Here is a 20,652-nt window from a genome sequence, read left to right as displayed (position 1 = left end):
TTGGATACCCTCGTGTGTCAAGTGCTTTGCCCAATGGCCTCTTTCCCTAATCCAGCATCCATTATTTTTAGTAATGTTTTCAGCTTTCTCCTCAAGAGAAATCAATGTGGTTCAGCATTCATTTCTCCAAGGCCAGAGCCTTGTGCCCATCAGAGCCGGGTTGTGCCCATAAAGTAAGTCTGCCTCTCCTGGAGTCTTTCTTTTCTACAGGTTAACCCCAGAGGGATACTGTCTTTTGATGGGCTAGGCGTCTCCCTGTTGTCATGGAAACCTTGCTCTTGACTAAAGATGCACTCTCTCACCTCTGGCTTGTAGCACCTACAGCAGAGCACTTGCCCTTTAGTGGGAACAGTGTGACTGAAGTGATTACTATAGGTCAAATGGCTGTGTCCGGGTTAAAAATGTCATGTTGAAGTCCCCACTTGTAGTGTGGAACACAACAGTTCTGGGAGACAGGTGAGGAAGTTAAGAACAGGGTCATTGCTGTGGCCTCTAATTCAGTCTGACAGGTATTCTGATTTTAAAAAGGGCGATTAGATGCAGGGGCAGGCGCACACAGAGAGGAGATGTACAAGAGGGACCTCCCATGAAATCAGAGTGAAGTTTCTACAGGCTGAGGGACGCCATAGGTGACTAGCAGATCACCGGGTGCTGGAGAGTTGTGAGAATGTCTTCCCTCAAGTTTCATGGGGAGAGGATTCTGTAGGTTCCCCAGTTTTGGATTTTTGCTATCCAGAACTACAAAGCAGTCCCTTTCTGTTTTCTAAGTCTCCATTTTGTGGTACTCTGACATGGAGTTCTGGGATTTAGGGTATTAATCACAACAGCCTGGCAGTGCATCTCCACAGCCCAGCCTGGGGCTGGAAAGGGCAGGGGATTCTGGCAGGCTTCCCACTGTGTGGGAGAGCAGGAGCCACAGGGAAAGGGAACTCCATCTTCTTGACCACACCAACCCAAAGCAGTGTGGCTGGGTGCGATTTGCACCCCATGGGTTTGGGGCAGGGCAGCTACGGATGTAATACCACAAATCCAATAGTTCTCAAACCCTGCTGATGGACAGCGATTCTTTTCTCCCTGATGCATGCTTTTAGAGACGTTGAGTGGATGATTCTAATGTCCTGTTAAGTGTGGGCTCACTGTGTCCCCCAAAACATTGTTTGGAAAGGTAAGAGGTCTTAGTCAATTATATTTTACTCCCCAGTCCTTCACAAAATCCCATTTCCCAACTGTGGCCCTTAGAGACAGAATGGTTTATTTAATTCCAAGGTAAAGGGTCAAAAATTAAGTAGAAGCCTGTCCAGTGGGCTCGCTGGCCCGGGCAGGAGGTTTGCATGTATGCCAGCCTCCCGGGAGGCCTTCATGTTCTGAGAAGGTAAAGGCTCTTTGCTGAGTACCCTGTTCTTGCCACAGGGTCCCTGTGACTCAGGGTACAGTGTTGTAGACACTGTAGTTGTCCTTCTGTGTGACGTGTAGCTTCCAGGGGAAGAGGCGCTTCTGGGAGGGGAGGCCTTGGGCCTGCTTCACCATGAGTCTCACATCCTCGTCTGACAACAGCCGGACCAGGTCCCCCTCAGCATCCTGGTAGTTAAGGGCGATGTCGTCGCTCTGGAACTCACGCCTAGGGGGACACACTGGGCTTAGTCTCTGGATCCCAGGAGAACCCAGGGCCTTGGAATCTGAGGATCTGAGCGGTACAGGCCCCCATCATCCAAGCAGCCTTACTCCTGTTCTGCAGATGGGGAAACTGAGGCCTCAGAGGAAGAGGATACTCGGTAATCCATTAATAGTACAGCCTGAAGCTTCTTGCATATAAGTGGGTGAAAGGTTTAGGAGTTTCCTAAGAGATGGCAAGGCAGCCCCGGGTGGCCTGCGGGAACCAGCTGACAATTTTGGGAGGAGGGCCATGCTTCCTCATGGCTGGAGGGGACAGGATCTAAACGGGCTTCCCGTGCACCATCTGACCCAACAGGCCCAGTCTAATCACCCTGCATCCACTTCCATCCCATAATCCCACTTCTTGAATATTGTCCCCAGAAAATAAGGAAGCAGTATATGTGAGTGAACAGTATTGGTGACAGTAGTAACAGGGAGAGTGGGGCTAAGCCACCGGGAGGCCTTGAGAATGGTAGGCATGGCCAGGGGCACAATGTGAGTGTGTGTGTGTGTATGTGTGTGCATGTGTGTGTGTGTGTGTGCAAATGTGTGTGTGCATGTGTGTGCATGTATGTGTGTGTGTGCACATGTGTGTACGTGTGTCTGTCTGTGTGCATGTATATGTGTGTGTGAATGTGTATGTGTGTGCATGTGTGTGTGCACGTATGTGTACGTGTGTCTGTCTGTGTGCATGTGTATGTGTGTGTGAATGTGTATGTGTGTATGTATGTGCATGTGTGTGTGCAAATGTATGTGTGCACATGTGTGTATGTGTGTCTGTCTGTGTGCATGTGTGTGTGAATGTGTATGTGTGTGCATGTGTGTATGTGCATGTGTGTGTGTGCACATGTGTGTACATGTGTCTATCTGTGTGCATGTGTGTGTGCATGTGTATGTGTGTGTGAATGTGTATGTGTGCATGTGTTTGTGTATGCGTGTCAAGTTTTTGTGTGTGCACGTGTGTGTGTGTGTGTGTGTGCTTCTCTTTTGTGTATGTTTGTGTTACAGGTATTTACATATATTTGTGTTTCTGTGTATATGTTTGCTTAGTATCTGTGCTGTGTGTTGTGTATATTATGTGTTCATGTATTGTATTTTTGCGTGTGTATGTTTGTGTGTACCGTCTGTTTGTGCTCATTTGTTATACATTGTGGGTGTGCATTGTTTCATGTGTTTGTGTGTTTGGTTTTGTGTGTGAATGTATTTGTGTGTGACTGTGCTTACATATGTGTGTGCATATACTGACAGACACTGAACACACATCAGCTAACAAGAGGGGTGAAATATAGTTATGGGTGTCACATTCTCATACAGGCTGCACTGTTTTGGACCGTGAGAGATGGCACAGTGCTATAGGGTTCTATGAGGAATCTTTTCATCGATGGCATTGTTCTCAGGAGGTAGCAATTTTCCCAGTTGTATGTGTGTGTGTGTGTGTATGTGTGTGTGTGTGTGTGTGTGTGTATGTGTGTGTGTGTGCACCCAATTTTCACTAGAGAGATGTTCTGATGGCAGATCGCAGTTATACACTGGGACCTCAGCTGAGCCCTTGCCCACTGCAGCCTGCTTGTCTCCTCTCTACAGCACCGTGGGCTGCAGAGACTGGAGCTGTCACAGGTTCCCTACCAGCTCGTTCTCCTCTGCAGGTCCCCTCCCAGCTGCTCACCTCATGAGTGCCAGCAGGTCTTTGAACAGGGGGGTGCTGCTGAGGTCCTCCTCCACTGCAATGTCCCTAAGGGGGACAGTAGAAGAGACAAGCATCAGAGTGCAAGGGGGACATGCTTGGGACCAGAAACAAGTTCTTGCTAAAACCACTGTGGTTTATCTGGGAGCTGCAGCAGCTGCAGGGGAGGGGACAGACAACACAGGAGCGTTGACCGGGAAATAGTGGCATGGTAGGGGTGGCAAGGGGGAATAAGAGGCCCTGTGCCCCAAGCAGGACACCACCTACTTGATGGTTTTGCCTGTGTCTTCATAGAAGTAGCATCGTAGCCAATTGGTGGTGTCCTCGTCCTCGGGGAAGTCCTTGAGGATCTTCACAAAAGACCCTGGGAAGATGCCTGTGGCTCCCTGGGAGGTGCCCTGGGGGGGGGAACAAGAGGCTACTTCATGGGGAAGTAAGACCCAGGGCCATGTCTCAGAGCCCCCCACTCTCTACAACAACAATTGTCATAGATTATCCCCGCCAAAGTCTATGCATCAAAGACTTGGTCCCCAGGGTGGTTGTGGGAACTTGGAGAAGCAGGTGCTAATAGAAATGCCTTCTCTCGATGAAGAAACAGCTCCCTTAATCAGGTAGAGAGACCCACTCCTTTCCTCTTTTTAATTAATTAATTAATTAATTAATTAAAGCATTTTACTTATTTATTTTTCTTTCTGAGCATAATGCAAGAATTTTACTCTCACATGCTCCTGGCAGGGTGAGTGACTTCAGCATAGAAATTGTAGCTTCCAACACAGTAAGCCATAGCAAACCTTTCCTCTTCATAAGCTAGATGCCTTGGGCATTTCATTATAGTAATCAAAGCCAACTAACACAGGGAGACAAAGTGAGGAGATTCACCAAACTGCCTAACCCAGAGTCCTGCACTCCAGTTTAACAAGAGCCCTGAATCTATCCGGGAAGCTGCCTGCCTCTCTGCCTCTCTCCTCTCCCTTCTCTCCCATCTCCCTTCTTCCTTTCTTCTGTTCTGCATTCATTCATTCTTTCCTTCAGCAAACATTCTCGAGCATCATTATGCACAGTGCCTGGGAGTTACACAAGCGTTGTTCCCTTATGTGGAACAACTCCTGACGGCACAGAATAATAGGGACACATGAACACACAGGCAGGCCCTGTGTGGCTGATAGCTATGTGTAAAGGGGAAACCATGGCAAGGTCAGATGTTGGGGCTGTAGAGAGACCTGAAAGTGCTGCATGTTCCTCCCCAGGTTTTGGGTGTCACCTGGAGGCTTGTACCTCTCATCTAAGTACAGGACCTGGACCCTAATCCTGTCTCTGTGTTGCTCATGTGGTCACTTAAAACCTCCATGACCATGAGACAGAAGATGCATTCTTTTCTGTATCCATGCATGTTTATGCCTATTTATATATGTGTGCACCTGCGTATGCTTTTGAATATGCATGTGTGTATATAGGTTTATGCACTTACGTGTGTGAGTGCATTTGCAGGTATGCACATGAGCACATTGTGTATTTATGTGATTGTGTACATACATGTGCATGTATATGTGTACATACATAGTCTAGAAGATTACTTCAGATGTCACTCTTCAGTCTTTACCTACATTTTTTTCCTCTTTGAAACAGGGTCTTTCATTGACCTGGGGACTCATCTGTACTGGCTGGTTTCTGTCAAGCTGACAGAGATAGAGTCATCTAGGAAGAAGGAACCTCAGCTGGGAATATATTTTCATCAGATCAGCCTGTGGGTGAGTCTTTGGAGTATTATTATTATTATTAGTAGTAGTAGTAGTGATTGACTGATTGATTGATTGGTTGGTTGATTGATTGATTGGTTGATTGATTGATTGATGTGGGAGCGCCAGACCACTTTAGGCGGAAACCCCGGGTAGGTCGTCCTGGGTTGTACAAGAAAACAGACTGAGCAAACCATGGGGAGCAGGCCAGTAAGCAGCACCCCTCCATGGCCTCTGCTGCAGTTTCTGCCCTCCAGGTTGCCTCCTGTCCTGACTTCCCTCAGGGGTGGACTGTGACCTGAAACGGATGACCCAGTGAACCCTCTTCTCCCCAAGTTGCTTCTGGCCATGGTATTTATCACAGCCATATAAAGCAAATGAGAGATTGGCCGATGTGAGGCTGGTTTGGGACCGGACAGCCAGCCCCGGGATGCACCTGCCTCTGCCTCCCCGGAGCTGGATGAGAAGCAGAAGTCATCAGGGCTGCCTGTTAGTGTGGGTCCTGGGATTAAGCTCAAGTCCTGTTTGCTGCCTGAGTTATCTCTGCAGCCCCAGGAATCACATCCTCTTCACGCTGTCTCACAGACTGAGGCTCCTTCCTCTTCCTACACCACCAAGGCCTTTCCTACAGCCTGAGGTCTGACAGTGATGACATGCTAGGCAGTAAGACTTTCCAGAAGACAGGACAGCTGTCAACAGTTCCTCTTATGACAGTGGTGGTCACAACAGCTCCCTGGGTGGACGTGACTTCTGAGACACAGTGCACAAGGAGGCAGAAGCTCAAACAGTTATATCCCTACCCCGCCACGCCCACTCCTGTCCAGCCTTAGGATAGCAGGGACCCTGCCTCTGTCAGACACCGGAGGGCCAGAAAATGTCCAATGGTGACAATATTATGATAGAGATAACCAGGCCCACCTCAGGGACCTGGCACAGTCACTCCCTGTCAGTGTGGAGCTAAGTGACACCCAGGGGACTCAGCTTCAGGGTCACAGTCAAGACTTTCCAGTCCTCTCCCACACAGTGGGAACGAGGCACCTAGACTCTCTGGGGACGAGGCCTGGAGGACAAACACCTCTCCCTGTCAGGAAGCAGTGAAGAAACTATTTTCATCATTTACAGGAAAGGAAGCCTTGGGGTTGAGCAACCTCCTGACGCGCACAAGGCTGAAGCAGTGAGGTCTGACATGCTAGTAAATGCTCTTCCCTTGTTGCACAGTGGTGGGTGGGACCCAGGGCCTCGCACACCGGGCAAGCGCTCCTCCACTGAGCTGCCTCAGGCCCGACACCCACTCTTAATTAGTCAACCTTGCTGCTGACCAGGGAAGTAACATGATTACGTCTCTCAGTGGGGAAAGTCTGACCCCCCAAAGCAAACCTGGAGAAACCTATGTGATTGCTGTGACCAGGTGCACTGCTGGCATCTAGTGGGGAGACCAGGGCGCTGCTAAACACCATGACTGCCTTTCCTTCCCTAGGAATTATCAGTCCCCCCAAAGCCAAGAGCGACAGCTCCTAGAAGCCTTGGTAGTGGTCAGAAACTGACTAGAATGGAGAGGGGCTGTGAAATGGCTCCGAGGATAAAGAGGCTGCAGCCGAGCCTGACATCCTTAGTTCCACCTCTGGACCAGCCTGGCAGGAGAGGGCAAGCAGCTCCCTCACTGCCACCTGTGCTGTGGCATGAATGTTCCGCGTCACCAGCACAGCTGGCTCACAAACAGGTCACCTCACAGGTCACCCGAACCTTCTGGGACCTCCAGGACTGTAACAGAAGACGTCTATCCTGCGGCTTCCTCAGACCTTTCATGGTGTCTGCCTGTGAAAAACTCAAACTGTCTTCTATTCTTGCCTCTACCTTTGCCTCATCCCTCACCTCACCCTCACCTCCATCCTCAACCCCAACTTTAACCATCCTCACCTCCATCCTCGCCCCATCCTCACCTCCATCTCCACCATCATCCTCACCTCCATCCTCAACCCCAACTTTAACCATCCTCACCTCCATCCTCACCTCCATCCTCACCTCCATCTCCACCATCATCCTCACCTCCATCCTCAACCCCATCCTCGCCCCAACCTCACCTCCATCTTCACCACCATCCTCACCTCCATCCTCACCTCCATCCTCACCTCCATCTTCACCACCATCCTCACCTCCATCCTCACCCCCATCCTCCCCTCCATCTTCACCACTATTCTCACCTCCATCCTCACCCCCATCCTCCCCTCCATCTTCACCACTGTACTGGCTAGTTTTGTGTGTCAACTTGACACAGGCTGGAGTTATCACAAAGAAAGGAGCTTCAGTTGGGGAAGTGCCTCCATGAGATTCAGCTGTGGGGCATTTTCTCAGTTGGTGATCAAACAGGGAGGGCCCCTTGTGGGTGGTTCCATCCCTGGGCTGTTATTCTTGGGTTCTATAAGAGAGCAGGCTAAGCAAGCCAGGGGAAGCAAGCCAGTAAGTAACATCCCTCCATGGCCTCTGCATCAGCTCCTGCTTCCTGACCTGCTTGAGTTCCAGTCCTGACTTCCTTTGGTGATGAACAGCAGTGTGGAAGTGTAAACTGAATAAACCCTTTCCTCCCCAGCTTGCTTCTTGGTCATGATGTTTGTGCAGGAATAGAAACACTGACTAAGACAACCACCATTCTCACCTCCATCCTCACTCCCATCCTCACCTTCATCCTCACCTCCATCCTCACCCCATCCTCACCTTCATCCTCACCTCCATCCCCACCCCCATCCTCACCTCCATCCTCACCCCCATCCTCACCTCCATCCTCACCCCCATCCTCACCTTCATCCTCACCTCCACTCTCACCTCCATACTCACAACCCATCTTCACTACCATCCTTACCTCTACCCTCACCTCCACCCTCACCTCCATCCTTACCTCCATCCTCACTCCCATTCTCACTCCATCCTCAACCCCATCCTCACCTCCATCCTCACCCCCATCCTCACCTCCATTCTCACCCCCATCCTCACCTCCATCCTCACTCCCATCCTCACCTCCATCCTCACCCCCATCCTCACCTCCATCCTCACCCCCATCCTCACCTCCATCCTCACCCCCATCCTCACCTCCACTCTCACCTCCATACTCACAACCCATCTTCACTACCATCCTTACCTCTACCCTCACCTCCACCCTCACCTCCATCCTTACCTCCATCCTCACTCCCATTCTCACTCCATCCTCAACCCCATCCTCACCTCCATCCTCACCCCCATCCTCACCTCCATTCTCACCCCCATCCTCACCTCCATCCTCACTCCCATCCTCACCTCCATCCTCACCCCCATCCTCACCTCCATCCTCACCCCCATCCTCACCTCCATCCTCACTCCCATCCTCACCTCCATCCTCACCCCCATCCTCACCTCCATCCTCACCCCCATCCTCACCTCCATCTTCACCCCCATCCTCACCTCCATCCTCACCCCCATCCTCACCTCCATCCTCACCCCCATCCTCACCTTCATCCTCACCTCCACTCTCACCTCCATACTCACAACCCATCTTCACTACCATCCTTACCTCTACCCTCACCTCCACCCTCACCTCCATCCTCACTCCCATCCTCACTCCATCCTCAACCCCATCCTCACCTCCACCCTCACCCCCATCCTTACCTCCATCCTCACCCCATCCTTACCTCCATCCTCACCCCATCCTCACCTCCATCCTCACCCCCATCCTCACCTCCATCCTCACCCCCATCCTCACCTCCATCCTCACCCCCATCCTCACCTCCATCCTCACCCCCATCCTCACCTCCATCCTCACCCCCATCCTCACCTCCATCCTCACCCCCATCCTCACCTTCATCCTCACCTCCACTCTCACCTCCATACTCACAACCCATCTTCACTACCATCCTTACCTCTACCCTCACCTCCACCCTCACCTCCATCCTCACCCCCATCCTCACCTCCATCCTTACCCCCATCCTCACCCCCATCCTCACCTCCATCCTCACCCCCATCCTCACCCCCACCCTCACCTCCATCCTCACCTCTACCCTCACCTCCATTTTCAACCCCATTCTCACCTCCAACCTCAATACCATCCTCACCTCTGCCCTTACCTTATCCTCAACCCCAGTCTTTCTCCCATCCTTAACTCAAACCTTACTTCCAAGCTCATCTCCAGCCTTACCCCAGCTTCATACCCACCTTCACCTCCATCCTCACCGCTAACTTTACATCCATCCTCTCTCGCCTTCCTCTCCACTTCCACCTCCACCTCTGCCCTTCCTCCAATCTCATCTCCATCTGATCTCCACCCTCTCCTCCGACTTCCTTTCCGCCCTGTTCACCATGCACGTACTCTGTCATCACCCTCCATCTTGCCTCTCGTTAGTCTTCCTGACTCCGAGCCCCTCTCTCCATCTCACCTCCAGCCAGTCTTTGTTGATCTTCCTGAGAAGGAAGATCACATCTCCAGCTTTGAAACTTAGCTCCAGTTTGCTGTTCCCAGTGAAGTCAAACAAGGCCTGAGGAGAAGGACAGCATTGCTGAGATGGAGAAAGTGTTGAGTCTTTGAAGGGCTTGACTACTTTGGGGTCCCTCTGCAGGTAAGGAAACTGAGGGTTTGCACTGGTGCTGATTCAGCCCCTCTGTTTGCGGAGGACTTCGATTAGAACCCTTCTTTCCCCAACTACAGAGTGGGTGGTCCTTTCAGAGCTGGTGGGGTTCACATTTGGGAGGGGGATCCAAACTCTGAGCCTGGCTTGTCCTGGTCACCCCACCTCCGCCGCTGGCCTCCCTGTGGGCCACACCCCTCCTGTGTCCCACTGCTGTCTACCAGAGCATATCCTGCTGTGCACCCAGCACCACCCGAAGTGCACAGTGGCGTGCAGCAGGCGAACCCCTCAGTCGCGGTGGGTGAGGTCTAGCCTGTGTGTGGGTACCTCTGCTCTCGGCGCTTCCATGCGGTCCGCGATGGCCCCTTGTGGAGACACACCCTTGCTATGGAAAGAAAAGTGGGTGTCAGCCTTGTGGATCCCCGGAGAGGCGGGGAGAGAACGACGATGCGCAGCCACCAGTGGTGGTTGGCCGCTCCTGCAGCCAGCCCTTCGCCTTGTATTCTCACCACTGCACCAGGTGAGGTTGCTCTCCCACAGAAGACCCAAAGGGAGAGCTTGGAGAAGGAATGGAGAGGGGACCATGGCTCAGCGCCTCTAACGCTCCGCTAGTCCTCAACTTGACTCTCAGAGCCAAACTCCTGCGAAGCTGGAATTTAGACCCTGCCCTCTTAGGTGCTCTGGGGGAGGTTAGGGCTCAGGATCCCTGCCTACTTTTCCTTGACTTCTTAAAGAACTGGGTCGCACGGAAACTAGCGCCATTTCACTATGGTGGTGTCTCGAGGCCTGACTGGTTCATTTTTCTGCAAGGAGCAGGATGAGAAGGGAGCACTGGATTCTTTGGAACAAGCAGCAGCAGCGACCCCTGGAGGCCAGAGATTGGACTCAGTCGCGAGCTCAGAGGTGCAGATTGCCACCTACACTTTGCGCGTGCGCGGCCGGAGCCTGCGGAGTGCCTGGGGCACCTGCTCCGAGTCGAATGCAGACTGGTAGAAGAAGATCCTGACGTCGGGATCCATCAGCACGCAGACCGGCAGGCTCAGGAGGTTCTGTGTGAAGAGGGACAGGTGGGCAGTCGACTAAAGATCTAGACAGTCCTGTCAACACACCAGCCGGGCTACCGTCTCTGCTAACGCATTCTCGGCTGACAATTTAAAAAACATTACTAGCCCTCAGTAATGATAATTCCCAAGGTTTGCTCCTGGCCCAGTGTGAACAGGATGCGGGTATGGAAGAGGTCATTTGAAATCACCTAAAGGTGTCCAGAGATTAAGGGGACTTATTACACCAGTAACAACCTGTAAGTTAGGATCAGAGAGGGAAAGGATCTGCCCAAAGCCACACAGCTGGGGCATCCAGAGGCACTGGAGGTGCTTACAGCGGGGCTCATGTAGCCCAGGCTGGCCTCAAACTTGCTATATAACCAAGAATGACCTAGAACTTCTGATCATCTTGCCTCTAAGTGTTGGGATTATAGGCGTGGGCCACCATGTGTATTTTATTTAATACAGAGGAACAAAGCCGGGACTTCCCAAATGTTAGGGAAGCACTCTATCAAATGAATCATAAGGAGAGACTTGGATGGGGTGGGGGTGGGGTCAGATCTGGAAAGTGATTGGGAGGGGGAGCATGGGGGACTTGCAGGCCAATGTCCTCTACCGTGTGCACACTTCTCTCTGCCACATGCACACAGCGTGACTAAGATATGAGGACATGGAGCAGCGGAGACCAGCATGGCTACCTATTCAGTCCCACAGGGCTCGGGAACCCTGTAGAGCTGAGGCCACTGTACGGGAGCTACAGTTCCAGAGGTGTTCAGAGTTCTGTGGAAAATCTCTCAGGATCACAATCGAGAAGCAGGTTCCCAGTCCTAAAAACAACTTCCCCTCATTCTCTCAATAGACCCTAGCTTCGCTCGTTGAGAGCTGAGAGGCGGAGGGACTGTTCGTCTCATAGCAGAAGGAAGCTGAGGCTTCCTGAGGGAGGACGGCTTGCTCACACCAAAGCACCCATCCAAACAAAAGCCTCCACAGCCAGAGCTCTCGAGCTGGAAAGGACCCCTGGACAGCCAGGAAGGCTTTCCGTCACACATGGCTTGGATGCTCCTGATGACAGGGTGCCCACTACCTTGTAAGGGTCTCCCCTGGGTCGCAGGTGCTCTGGGGCAGGCACTGTGTCCTAGAGCCCGGCACAAATATTCCTTGAGCTTGGCGCACTTAAGGATTCGTCAAGCGTGACTCTTGTGACCTGGCTCCTTGATCTTGAGCACATGCCCTGCTTCCCTCTCCAGCCAGGCCTTTCAGGGTGGAAGATGGGGCCATGGGGAAATGTCAGTTCTCAAATTCTCACCCCACGGTAATGCCCTGCCCACTCAAATGCCAAGGGGACAAGGCAGCAGGTACCTTCATGTAGGCATTGAGGGCCGGGATCCGAGTCTCAGCGATCTCTTGTTTTGCGCCCATGTAGACTTTGGCTGAAAAGAGAAAAGCTGCCCAGAGCCTGGACCATATGGTGCCTGCCCTTCAGCTGCCCCGTCAGCCAGAGAACTGCCCAGTGCTCCTCCCCAGCTCAGAGCTCCTCCTGTCTTCTGTCATGGTACCAAGGGTCACCAAGATGCTTTCCAACTGCATCTTCCCATCAAGCCATCACTAGAAGGCAGAAGGAGTTCTCCGTGTCATGCCTGCTCCTACACACAAAGGTGTGTACAGGTACTCACACTCACATGTATGCATGCACAGACATGCACACTCAGCACAACACACACACACACACTATCTACCCATACAAAGCTCATACATGCATAAGTCCATGCACATACACCCTCATTCACATAGACATGCGAATACACACTCACATGTATGCACATACATGCACACAAATGCACCCACATGAACTTATATATACATGCTGATATATGTGCACACACATGTGCACAGATCACCTGCAGTCTGGAACATGTATATACATACAGACATACAGTATACCCACGTACACATATATGCAAATACCCATGTAAGGCCTATGTGTACATGTATACACACTCATGCATACATACACAAATGCACACAAATGCAACATTCTTTTACATACAAACATACATACACATGCATAAAACAGATGCACATGTATGCAGGCACGCACACTCACAAGCCTTAGCTCTGAACACAGGACCTCTTGCCTGCCTGGATCACAGTGATCTCCCCATCCTCAGGCTTGGATAACACTCAGGTCACCATGGGAGCTTTCGAGCACCCCACTAGGTAGGGCTCCCCAGAAAACTACATTGGCATCTTGGAGGTAAGGGGGCTCCCTAAGGTCCCTTTCAGCAGGCTACCACCATTAGTAGCCATGGGCCCCAAGTCCTATTCACACATACTGACATGGAGAGAACTGAGACTCTGCTGTGGGGATGAGTGAGCCATGCCCCTAACCAAGGAGTGTTCTGGGAAAGAGGAAACAGGTAATGCCCAACCAAACGACGAAGGTCTGCCAGGAGCCTTTAGGCGGACACTTGGGGAGCTGCCACCCAGAGGTCCCTGTGCTACAGGGCAGGCAGGGTGGGCACCTGTGATGCCAGGAGGGTGGTATGTAAAGGTTGGGGCCCCAGTTGTTCATAATGAGAGGACAAGCCAGGCAAGGACAGTGGGGAGAGTGCCTCACTCCAAGGCCAGCAAGAGAGCAGAGTCTGCAGCAAGAAAGGTGACCGGGACTCAGGAAGGCTGGAGGGGGACTGGAGGGGGAGGGACCTAATGGAGGAAGAGAGTGGGCACAAGCGGGGGGGGGGGGGAGCCCTCGGCTTCCGGACATCAGGTCAGAACCACAGGTCTCTGTCCTGGGGGAAGGGTTGGGCTGGAAGGTGAGACTCCGAGACTGCAGAAGAGTTGCCGCAGAGGAATGAGAGCAGGATCTCTGGGGACTCTGGGGACTCTGGGGCAGGAGGCTTAGAAGAGAGGCTCCCCACAGGGACGGCTGGTTATGACTCATCAGTGGGGTGTGGTCAGGGGCCTAGGCAGATGCTGCAGAGGGGAGCAGTGTGTCCAGGAAACTGACCAGAGCTCAGGGCAAGGGTGTGGGGAGGTGGGGAAGGGGAGGAGGGAGAGAGGCGGCTCCTCACTACTCAGAAGAGTGTGTGTGTGTGTGTGTGTGTGTGTGTGGTGTGGGGTAGGAAGTCCCTTGCCTCTCAGTTTGGATATGTTTGGGGGGCAGGGCACCCACAGGAGTTGGGCTGGAAGAAGGGAAGATGGGCAGGCCTCTGAGGCTTAGGGAAGATGTGACATGATAGAGCCAGGGGGCATCTCCGGGGGCTTCTTAGGCAAGCTCAGGAGCAGGTGGCACAGGAGATTTGGAAAGAGGGACATGTGGGAAGGAGAGGGGAACATGGGGTGGGGTTGGAGGCTATTTGTACTCAGAATCATGTGGTTCCCTGCTTCCCCAAGGGACAGAGAAGGAGAGCCTTGGGGATCTGTTGAGGCTGAAGCTGTGTGGCTGGAGAGCTGGCCTCATGGAAAGACCAGAACCCAGGTGCTGAGTGCTCCTGGCCAGGCTCCCTTGGCTGTGACAAGGTTAACTGTGCTGGGTTCCCAGATGTCAAGGGTTATGACACAGAAACTATAGCAGTGAAGGTGCCCTGAAGACAGAGGGGTGGCAGGCAGGGGCCGCTGAAGACACTGCCAGCCTATGGCTACAAGAGTGGCACCAGCCAAACGAATAGTTTGCAAAAGGGGTTGAAATAACATCCTGTAGAGCTGGAAGGCGAGGCCAGGGCCAGGGCCAGGCCCAGCTCTGGGCGTAGGACAGTGCAGCTTACCTGGCAGTGTGGGCAGGCTGCAGGTAAATGGGCTGTTCCTGCTCTCTGGCCCAAACCGCTCCTCCAGCTTGCTCTGCAGGGCGTGGAACTGTCGATAGCGGCGGTAGATGAGATACTTGGATCCTCCTTTTGTCTTTACCTCGATGACAAAAACCTGAGGAGGAGAGAGGCTGGGGGAGGGGAGCTAGAACAGGGTAGGGCAGAGGCTGGGAGGTTGGGTGTCTTTATAAGGTAGGAGAGCTAGGTGATAGAAGGGTCTGGAAAGTGGAGAGAGTTGGGGGCTGGGGAGGGACTGGGAGGTGGAAGGGCTGGGGAGGTGGGGGGACTGGAGGATAGGAGCACTGGGAGGTGAGGGGGATAAGGGAGCCCAGAGGTGAGAACAGCATGAGGTCAGAGGTCACAGAGAGGGACAGGCTTTCTCCAAACTTGCAGGGTACTGAGTGGGGTAAGCCTTCACTGGGGTGTCCCATGCTTTTGGATGTGTTCAGAAGCACCCCTACATTCTATCCAGTAACCATTCTGTTCAGAGAAACCACCATCATGGTGTCTTAGAGAATCTTCAAATGTTCCAAACAGAAAAATGTCCCTACCGAGACCCACTGAGACAGAAGATGAAAGGTCAGAGGTTAGAGGTCAAAGAACAGGGATTGCTGACTTACGAAGTGGCTGGTGAAGCCCCTCTTCTCCTCGATGTCAGCGATGTTGGCCGAGATGGCCACGTCGTCTGGAAGCTGCTCAAAGTCGCTGTAGGAGGCCAGAGGGAGGGGATCAGTTACTGCCTTGCCTGTTCTGGACACAGCCAGCTGATGGAGGCCGGCACACCTCATTTTGAACACTGTCCATGCCTGGCACCTCACTGATGCAGGGAACCCCAGGATGTCAGGGCAGAGGTCAAGCCCTGAGAATGAGGGATGCAGAGTTGGAGTTGGTATCACCAGCCGGCTTCTAGTCCAACCCACCACTTGGCAACCGCATTGTCAAACCATGAGCCTGCCAGGTCCCGGTGCCCATTTTGTGCCAGCCTTGTGCCAGGCTCTGTGTCACAGGATGAAGAATGTGCTGGGAAGCCTGAGGTGGTTTGTATGGGTGTCCCTACTGTCCACAGTTAAAGGATAAGTCCCCAGGGTATCACCACTAGGGAGTGTGAGGACCTCTAGGAAGGGAGCCTCATGGGAGGCCCTTGGGTCCCCAGGGATTGCCTTGCAGGGGACTAAGGGACCATGTTCCTTCTCCAGCTCCTCTGCTTGCATCTGGTTCAATTTGCTGCCATCTCTAGAGGCTCAAGGCAAAGGGATTGCCCCACTTTTGAGTGGGACCTATAGAACCATGGACCTAAATAAGCCTTTTTACTTTGTATGTTAATTGACTCCCGTATTTTGTTATAGAACCGTGAGGCTGACTGACAGAGAAGCACTCATCCCCCAGTCAAGAGATCCGTTGACTGTGCCCAAATAAGAAAAAGTCTCAGAAAGGTGGCGTTTGAGCCAGCTCTAGGTGGGTGAACTGGAATTCACTGGAAATTAGGGAGGTTCTTCCAGGCACTGGGATAGCTTATGCTAAGGTTCCAAGCAATGAGAAAGATCTTAGAGGGCTGAAGGCAGAGCCTGGTGGATCTTAAGGTGGATACGTTCGTCTGAGGGTCTTGAGGTCAAGGAACAAGGTGGGATTTGGAAAATCCTGGTTTGAGGAGGTCACCACAGGTGGTCAGCTGTGTGGACAGAGAAGGAGGGGCAGTGACTTAATGAGACAGTTCTGTGAGAAGTCCCAAGAGTGAGGGGTGATATGGGCCAGGGCACACAAACGATAGAGGACCCCCAACAAAATGCTAGAGTAGCATTTTGTATGTTCCTGTTGTTTGGTGTTTTCCTGGCCAGTCAAGTGCTAGCTGTGCCTAGCTTGGAGAAGCAGTACGTCAGGATTGGCCTGAACCAAAGAAGGCTCCTAGTCTTGCCCCCATCTGCCCTTGAGGCTCAACACAACCATGTGACTAGCTCTGATCAGTGAGAGTGAGTGGGGGTGGCATCTGGATCTGCAGCAACTACAGTACATCCACGAGGCAAAAACACGATGAAAAATGAAAGAATGCATAGGGTCGCCTTGAGCTATGGAGAGAGTAGCAGCCTTCCTCTGGACTTTTACTGTGAACAAGAACAACTGGTCACCATCTAAGCCAAGACCAGTCCCGCTTTTCCCCAGCAGTCTAATGCATTTCCAAGGGATATATGATCAAGGTATGGCAGCTGAACTGGACTGAAAGAAAGAGCTACGACAAGCGTGACGCACATTTCTGACCAGCACAGGGAGGGGCAGGGCTGTCAGACTCCACTCGACGCCTCTGGGCAGGCATCCAGCAGGAGGTTGGTGTGCAGGTGTGGGGATGGCATGGTGGGGCTGATGTGTGGTTAAGGTGAGAGCCACCTGCTTGTGGCTTACGGCTGCGGCTAAGACTTAAGACCCTTAAGTGAACTGGAGAGGGCTGGGAAGGGCCAGCAAAGAAAGAGGAAGCTGCCCACCAGGCACAGCCAGAGTCAACCAACTATCACTTGGATACAGACCAGGAAGGAGGAAGTGGGTGCAGCCAGGCATAGGTGGCATGTGTCTGTGATCTCAGAAATTGGGGGGCTGAAGGGAGGGAGTCAGGATGGAATGAGGAGTTCTAGATGAGTCCAGGCTGCAGAGTGAGAATCTGTTTCAAAAGAGGAGGCAGAGATGGAGGAGGAAGAGGAAGAGGAGGATGGGAGGAAGAGGAAGAAGATGAAGAAGAGGAGAGTGAGGAAGAGGAGGAGGGGGAGAAGAAAAAAGGGGAGAGGAAGGAAAGATAGAGGAGGGAGAAGGGAATATGGAAATGGAGGAGTTGAAGAAGTAATTGGGTTCTCCTGGCAGTGCCTGAGAGACAGATAGGACATGTTCTATACCTCCCAAAGTATGGGGTCCCCAGGAGCCCACACACTCTGCACAGAGTCCATGCTAGTCCCCTGGCCCCCTGGGACCTAGTCTGTGCCAGGCTGGTGTATCTGGATTCACAAGTCACCAGGCAGTGACTGGGGAAGTCAGCAGACCACCAGGGGCTGTCCCCCAGGCTGGGGCACCTCTGCGGCCACTGGTGCCGTCCCACTCACTTTTCAACATGTCCCATGAGGACACCCTTTGGGAGAGTGGCCTCACCCACTTCCCCCAGAGGCTGGGGTGGGGCAGGAGGGAACTGGAAAGGGAGGACCTTTCAGGCCAGAGACGGAGTGGACAGCACAAAGGCCCCCTGGGAGGCGTGTAAGAGGAGCAATTTCAAGGAACCTCAGGGAGGCAGGCATGGCCAGAGCACAGGACAGGAAACAGAGCAAGGAAAAACAAGCCCAAAGCAGACAGATCTCACACAAGGGGTCTTCCTGCCTCATGGAAGAATCTCAACTTTTTTTCTCTGGGTAGAGGAACCCAGAAGTGTTTTGGGCAGCGCTGGTATCAGAAGACATACTAGGCCAGACAGGGCCAGAGACTAGCAGGGCCTAGGACCAGAATTCTACTCAGCTCCCTGTCAGAAGAGACCTTGTGGGGCCTCCCCCATCCTGTGGCTCCTCCCACCCTTCTCTGAAAACGGAGTCAATCATCAAGTCCTTATGGTCAGGAGATCCCCTCTGTGACAGGCAGGGTCCCTGCAATCCCCTAAGAGCAGAGTTGTTCTTACACTGCATCCCTAAGCACCCAGAGTGGTGCCAGGCACTTAGTAGGCTCTCAGCAGCTTCCGCGTGTCCCTAGCCAGCTGGCAGGGGCAGCGTGAGCCATCTGGCAGCTTACTGAGCTGTCAGGGAGGCTGTGGTGTGGGGATAGAGGAGGGGCCTGAGAAGAGAGCTGTCCCCCTCAGGCCCCACACAGGTTTTGCTGGGTAGACACCAGGCTCCATGCACACAGGAGCTACTCATGGGGGTCCACTTGGGGGACCTGATCTAGAAGAGTCCTGAAATCTGCAGGTTCGTGGTACCTCAATCACAGTCGGGGCTGGACACGTGGCTGTAGGAACTAAACTTTGCAGCTGCCCTCGAAGAGACCCTGCTTAGCATTGGACATTTTCCACAAGGTTCTAGAAAGTGCTGTTGTTGTGTGTTCTGTCTCTTGGTCTATATCTCTGCTGGGCTGGTTCTCAAAGAGGACACTGAAGATGCTGGATCTGATGACCCTAAGACTTGGGCCCATGGTCCCATCAGGGACAGAGGAGGGGAGCGGCCCTCAGAGGGTGGGGGACAATTGTGGAAAGGGCAGAGCAGGCAGAGGAAACTCTCGGTCCTGATGGCCATCACTGGCATCAACTGAACCCTGCACCCCAAGAAACAAGAAGGGACCCAAGCCTCAAGCGGCTACAGTTTCTAGAAGATTCAAGTCTGCATGTCTGTCAGTCTCTGAGGAGAACTTGGAGGTCAGAAAGGCTGGAGTCACATCATGTAACCTTACTTAGCACCACAGTATCACTCGCTGTAGCTGTGGAAGGAAGGCTGCCTGACCCTCACCCAACACTAACTCTTCTTACCACACAGACAAACCTTCTCTGACCTTTGACCTTCCAGATGCCATGTGCTAAGTGCTCCCACCTGGGCCTGGTCAGGCAGACCTGCTCTGGTGTCTCTGGAGCAGTTCCCAGGAACACTTGCCTCCTAACAATGCTTTCTGCTTGATCCAGGGGACGGCTCTGTCATTTGGGGTCTCCACACGCAGATGGGAGCACAGGGCTGGCTCCATACGAGACACTAAGCAAGGGCTGACTGAATGAGGTGGCCGGGCATGGGGTCATCAGGTCCTGTTCTCCCTATCTGTGCAATGTCAACTTTGTCCAAAATAGATCTGGGTCTATCCTGAGCTCTAGCAGATGTATTGAGCCCTTAGTGTGCACCAGCGCTGTTCTGACTCCCAGAGACAGGACTGTGATCCAAAAGACTAAAACACCCTCAGAGCAGGCAGAGCAGAGGCCCCACCCCCCAAATTGTGACAAACATCTAAGGCCTGTATAAGACTAGGATGTAGAGTGAGGGGTCAGACAGGCAGAGCCTGGGGCTATCTGAACCTATCGACAGGAAACGCAGAGGCCCGTTTCAGTCTGAACGGCAGATGGATGGCAATGTGGGACCTGGAACCCGGAACCCAGAACCCAAGCCTAGCGCCCAGGACACCTGTGCTGCCAGGCTCTGCTGCCCACTCACCCTGTGGCCCTTGGCCACATCCAAGCCACTCCCCATTCTGCGCCTTGGGCTTCCTACTGGTGCATGAGGCTGCTGACCTACAAGGGTTCTAGAAACAGCTGCGGGAGCCTGCAGGTCCTGCAGGATCATTCAGCAAGACCGAATTTGACTCTGTGTTGATCCACTGATAAACAGGTGGCAGGAGGGACAGCCTCTTACCACACCATGCCCACCTCACCCCCAACCCTCACCCAGGCCTGTTGGGATCAGCCAGAAAGCCTGGCAAGAAATGAAGGCCCACTCTCACCTCTCTGATCGCAGCTGCTGGGCCAGGGCCATGGCTGTGGGTTGTCAGGAAAGAAGATGGATGGGGGCCCTGCCCAGCCAGACCCAGGCTGAGTTCACCTCTCACTTCCTCCTGTGTGCATCTGGGAGCATCCTGAAGCTTGGGGCGTCCCCGGGAGCAGCCTTTGAGGAGGCCCCTCCTTGCCCAGCTTCTCTGGACCCTCCCTGAAATAACCTCCTTCAGGCTCTGAGCTGCCTGGCCCCCACAGCTCTTCTCATCCACTTCCCCGCTACACAGCTGTTGAGGAAGTGCCACCCTTGGGTGCTGGGCTTGCGTGAGGCCACTGGCTTTGGGGACTTCCTCAGTGCCTGTCTCTGGTGTTAAGCTCCACCCACCATAGAGCAGTTTTAGCTCTGGGTTGTCCATCAAGGAGACCTGTGGCCCTGGGGAACTGCTCATGCTTCCTCCAGGATCCCTTTCCCAAGTTTCCAAGACGTTGCCATCCCTAAGGTCTGGTGGAGATATTGCTTCTTCCAGGAAGCTCTCCTGGTCCCCCTCCCTCTTATTCTGGGATGTTGTTGTCTTATGTCCCATCTTGTCCTCACCCTGGTGCTCTGAGTTCTGAGGTTCCATGGTCAGCTCTCCCAGAGCTTCCAAATACACAGAGGCCCTCCTTACAATCTGCCTCCACCTCCCTACTCGGCTCTCAGACCCAAGCCCCACTGCTGGCTTCAG

The 20,652-nt window shown here is 53.0% G+C and overlaps 1 protein-coding gene across 1 annotated transcript; it reads right to left on the bottom strand.

Moving 5' to 3' along the window:
- Positions 1-1,231: 1,231 nt before the first annotated feature.
- Ncf4 (neutrophil cytosolic factor 4) lies at positions 1,232-20,254 on the bottom strand. The gene is made up of 10 exons (XM_052160998.1): positions 19,939-20,254; positions 15,129-15,213; positions 14,470-14,623; positions 12,065-12,135; positions 10,584-10,711; positions 9,990-10,047; positions 9,474-9,572; positions 3,605-3,735; positions 3,320-3,385; positions 1,232-1,618 (listed from the first exon to the last, which is right to left on the bottom strand). The coding sequence occupies exons 1-10, from the start codon at positions 19,968-19,970 to the stop codon at positions 1,423-1,425; spliced, it is 1,020 nt and encodes a 339-aa protein (XP_052016958.1). The 5' UTR covers positions 19,971-20,254; the 3' UTR covers positions 1,232-1,422.
- Positions 20,255-20,652: the final 398 nt, after the last annotated feature.

Source organism: Apodemus sylvaticus, chromosome 17 (assembly GCF_947179515.1).
Source record: "Apodemus sylvaticus chromosome 17, mApoSyl1.1, whole genome shotgun sequence".
Lineage (NCBI taxonomy): Eukaryota > Metazoa > Chordata > Mammalia > Rodentia > Muridae > Apodemus > Apodemus sylvaticus.
Note: the sequence above shows the minus strand (reverse complement) of the source record. Positions and strands in the feature narration are given on the sequence as shown.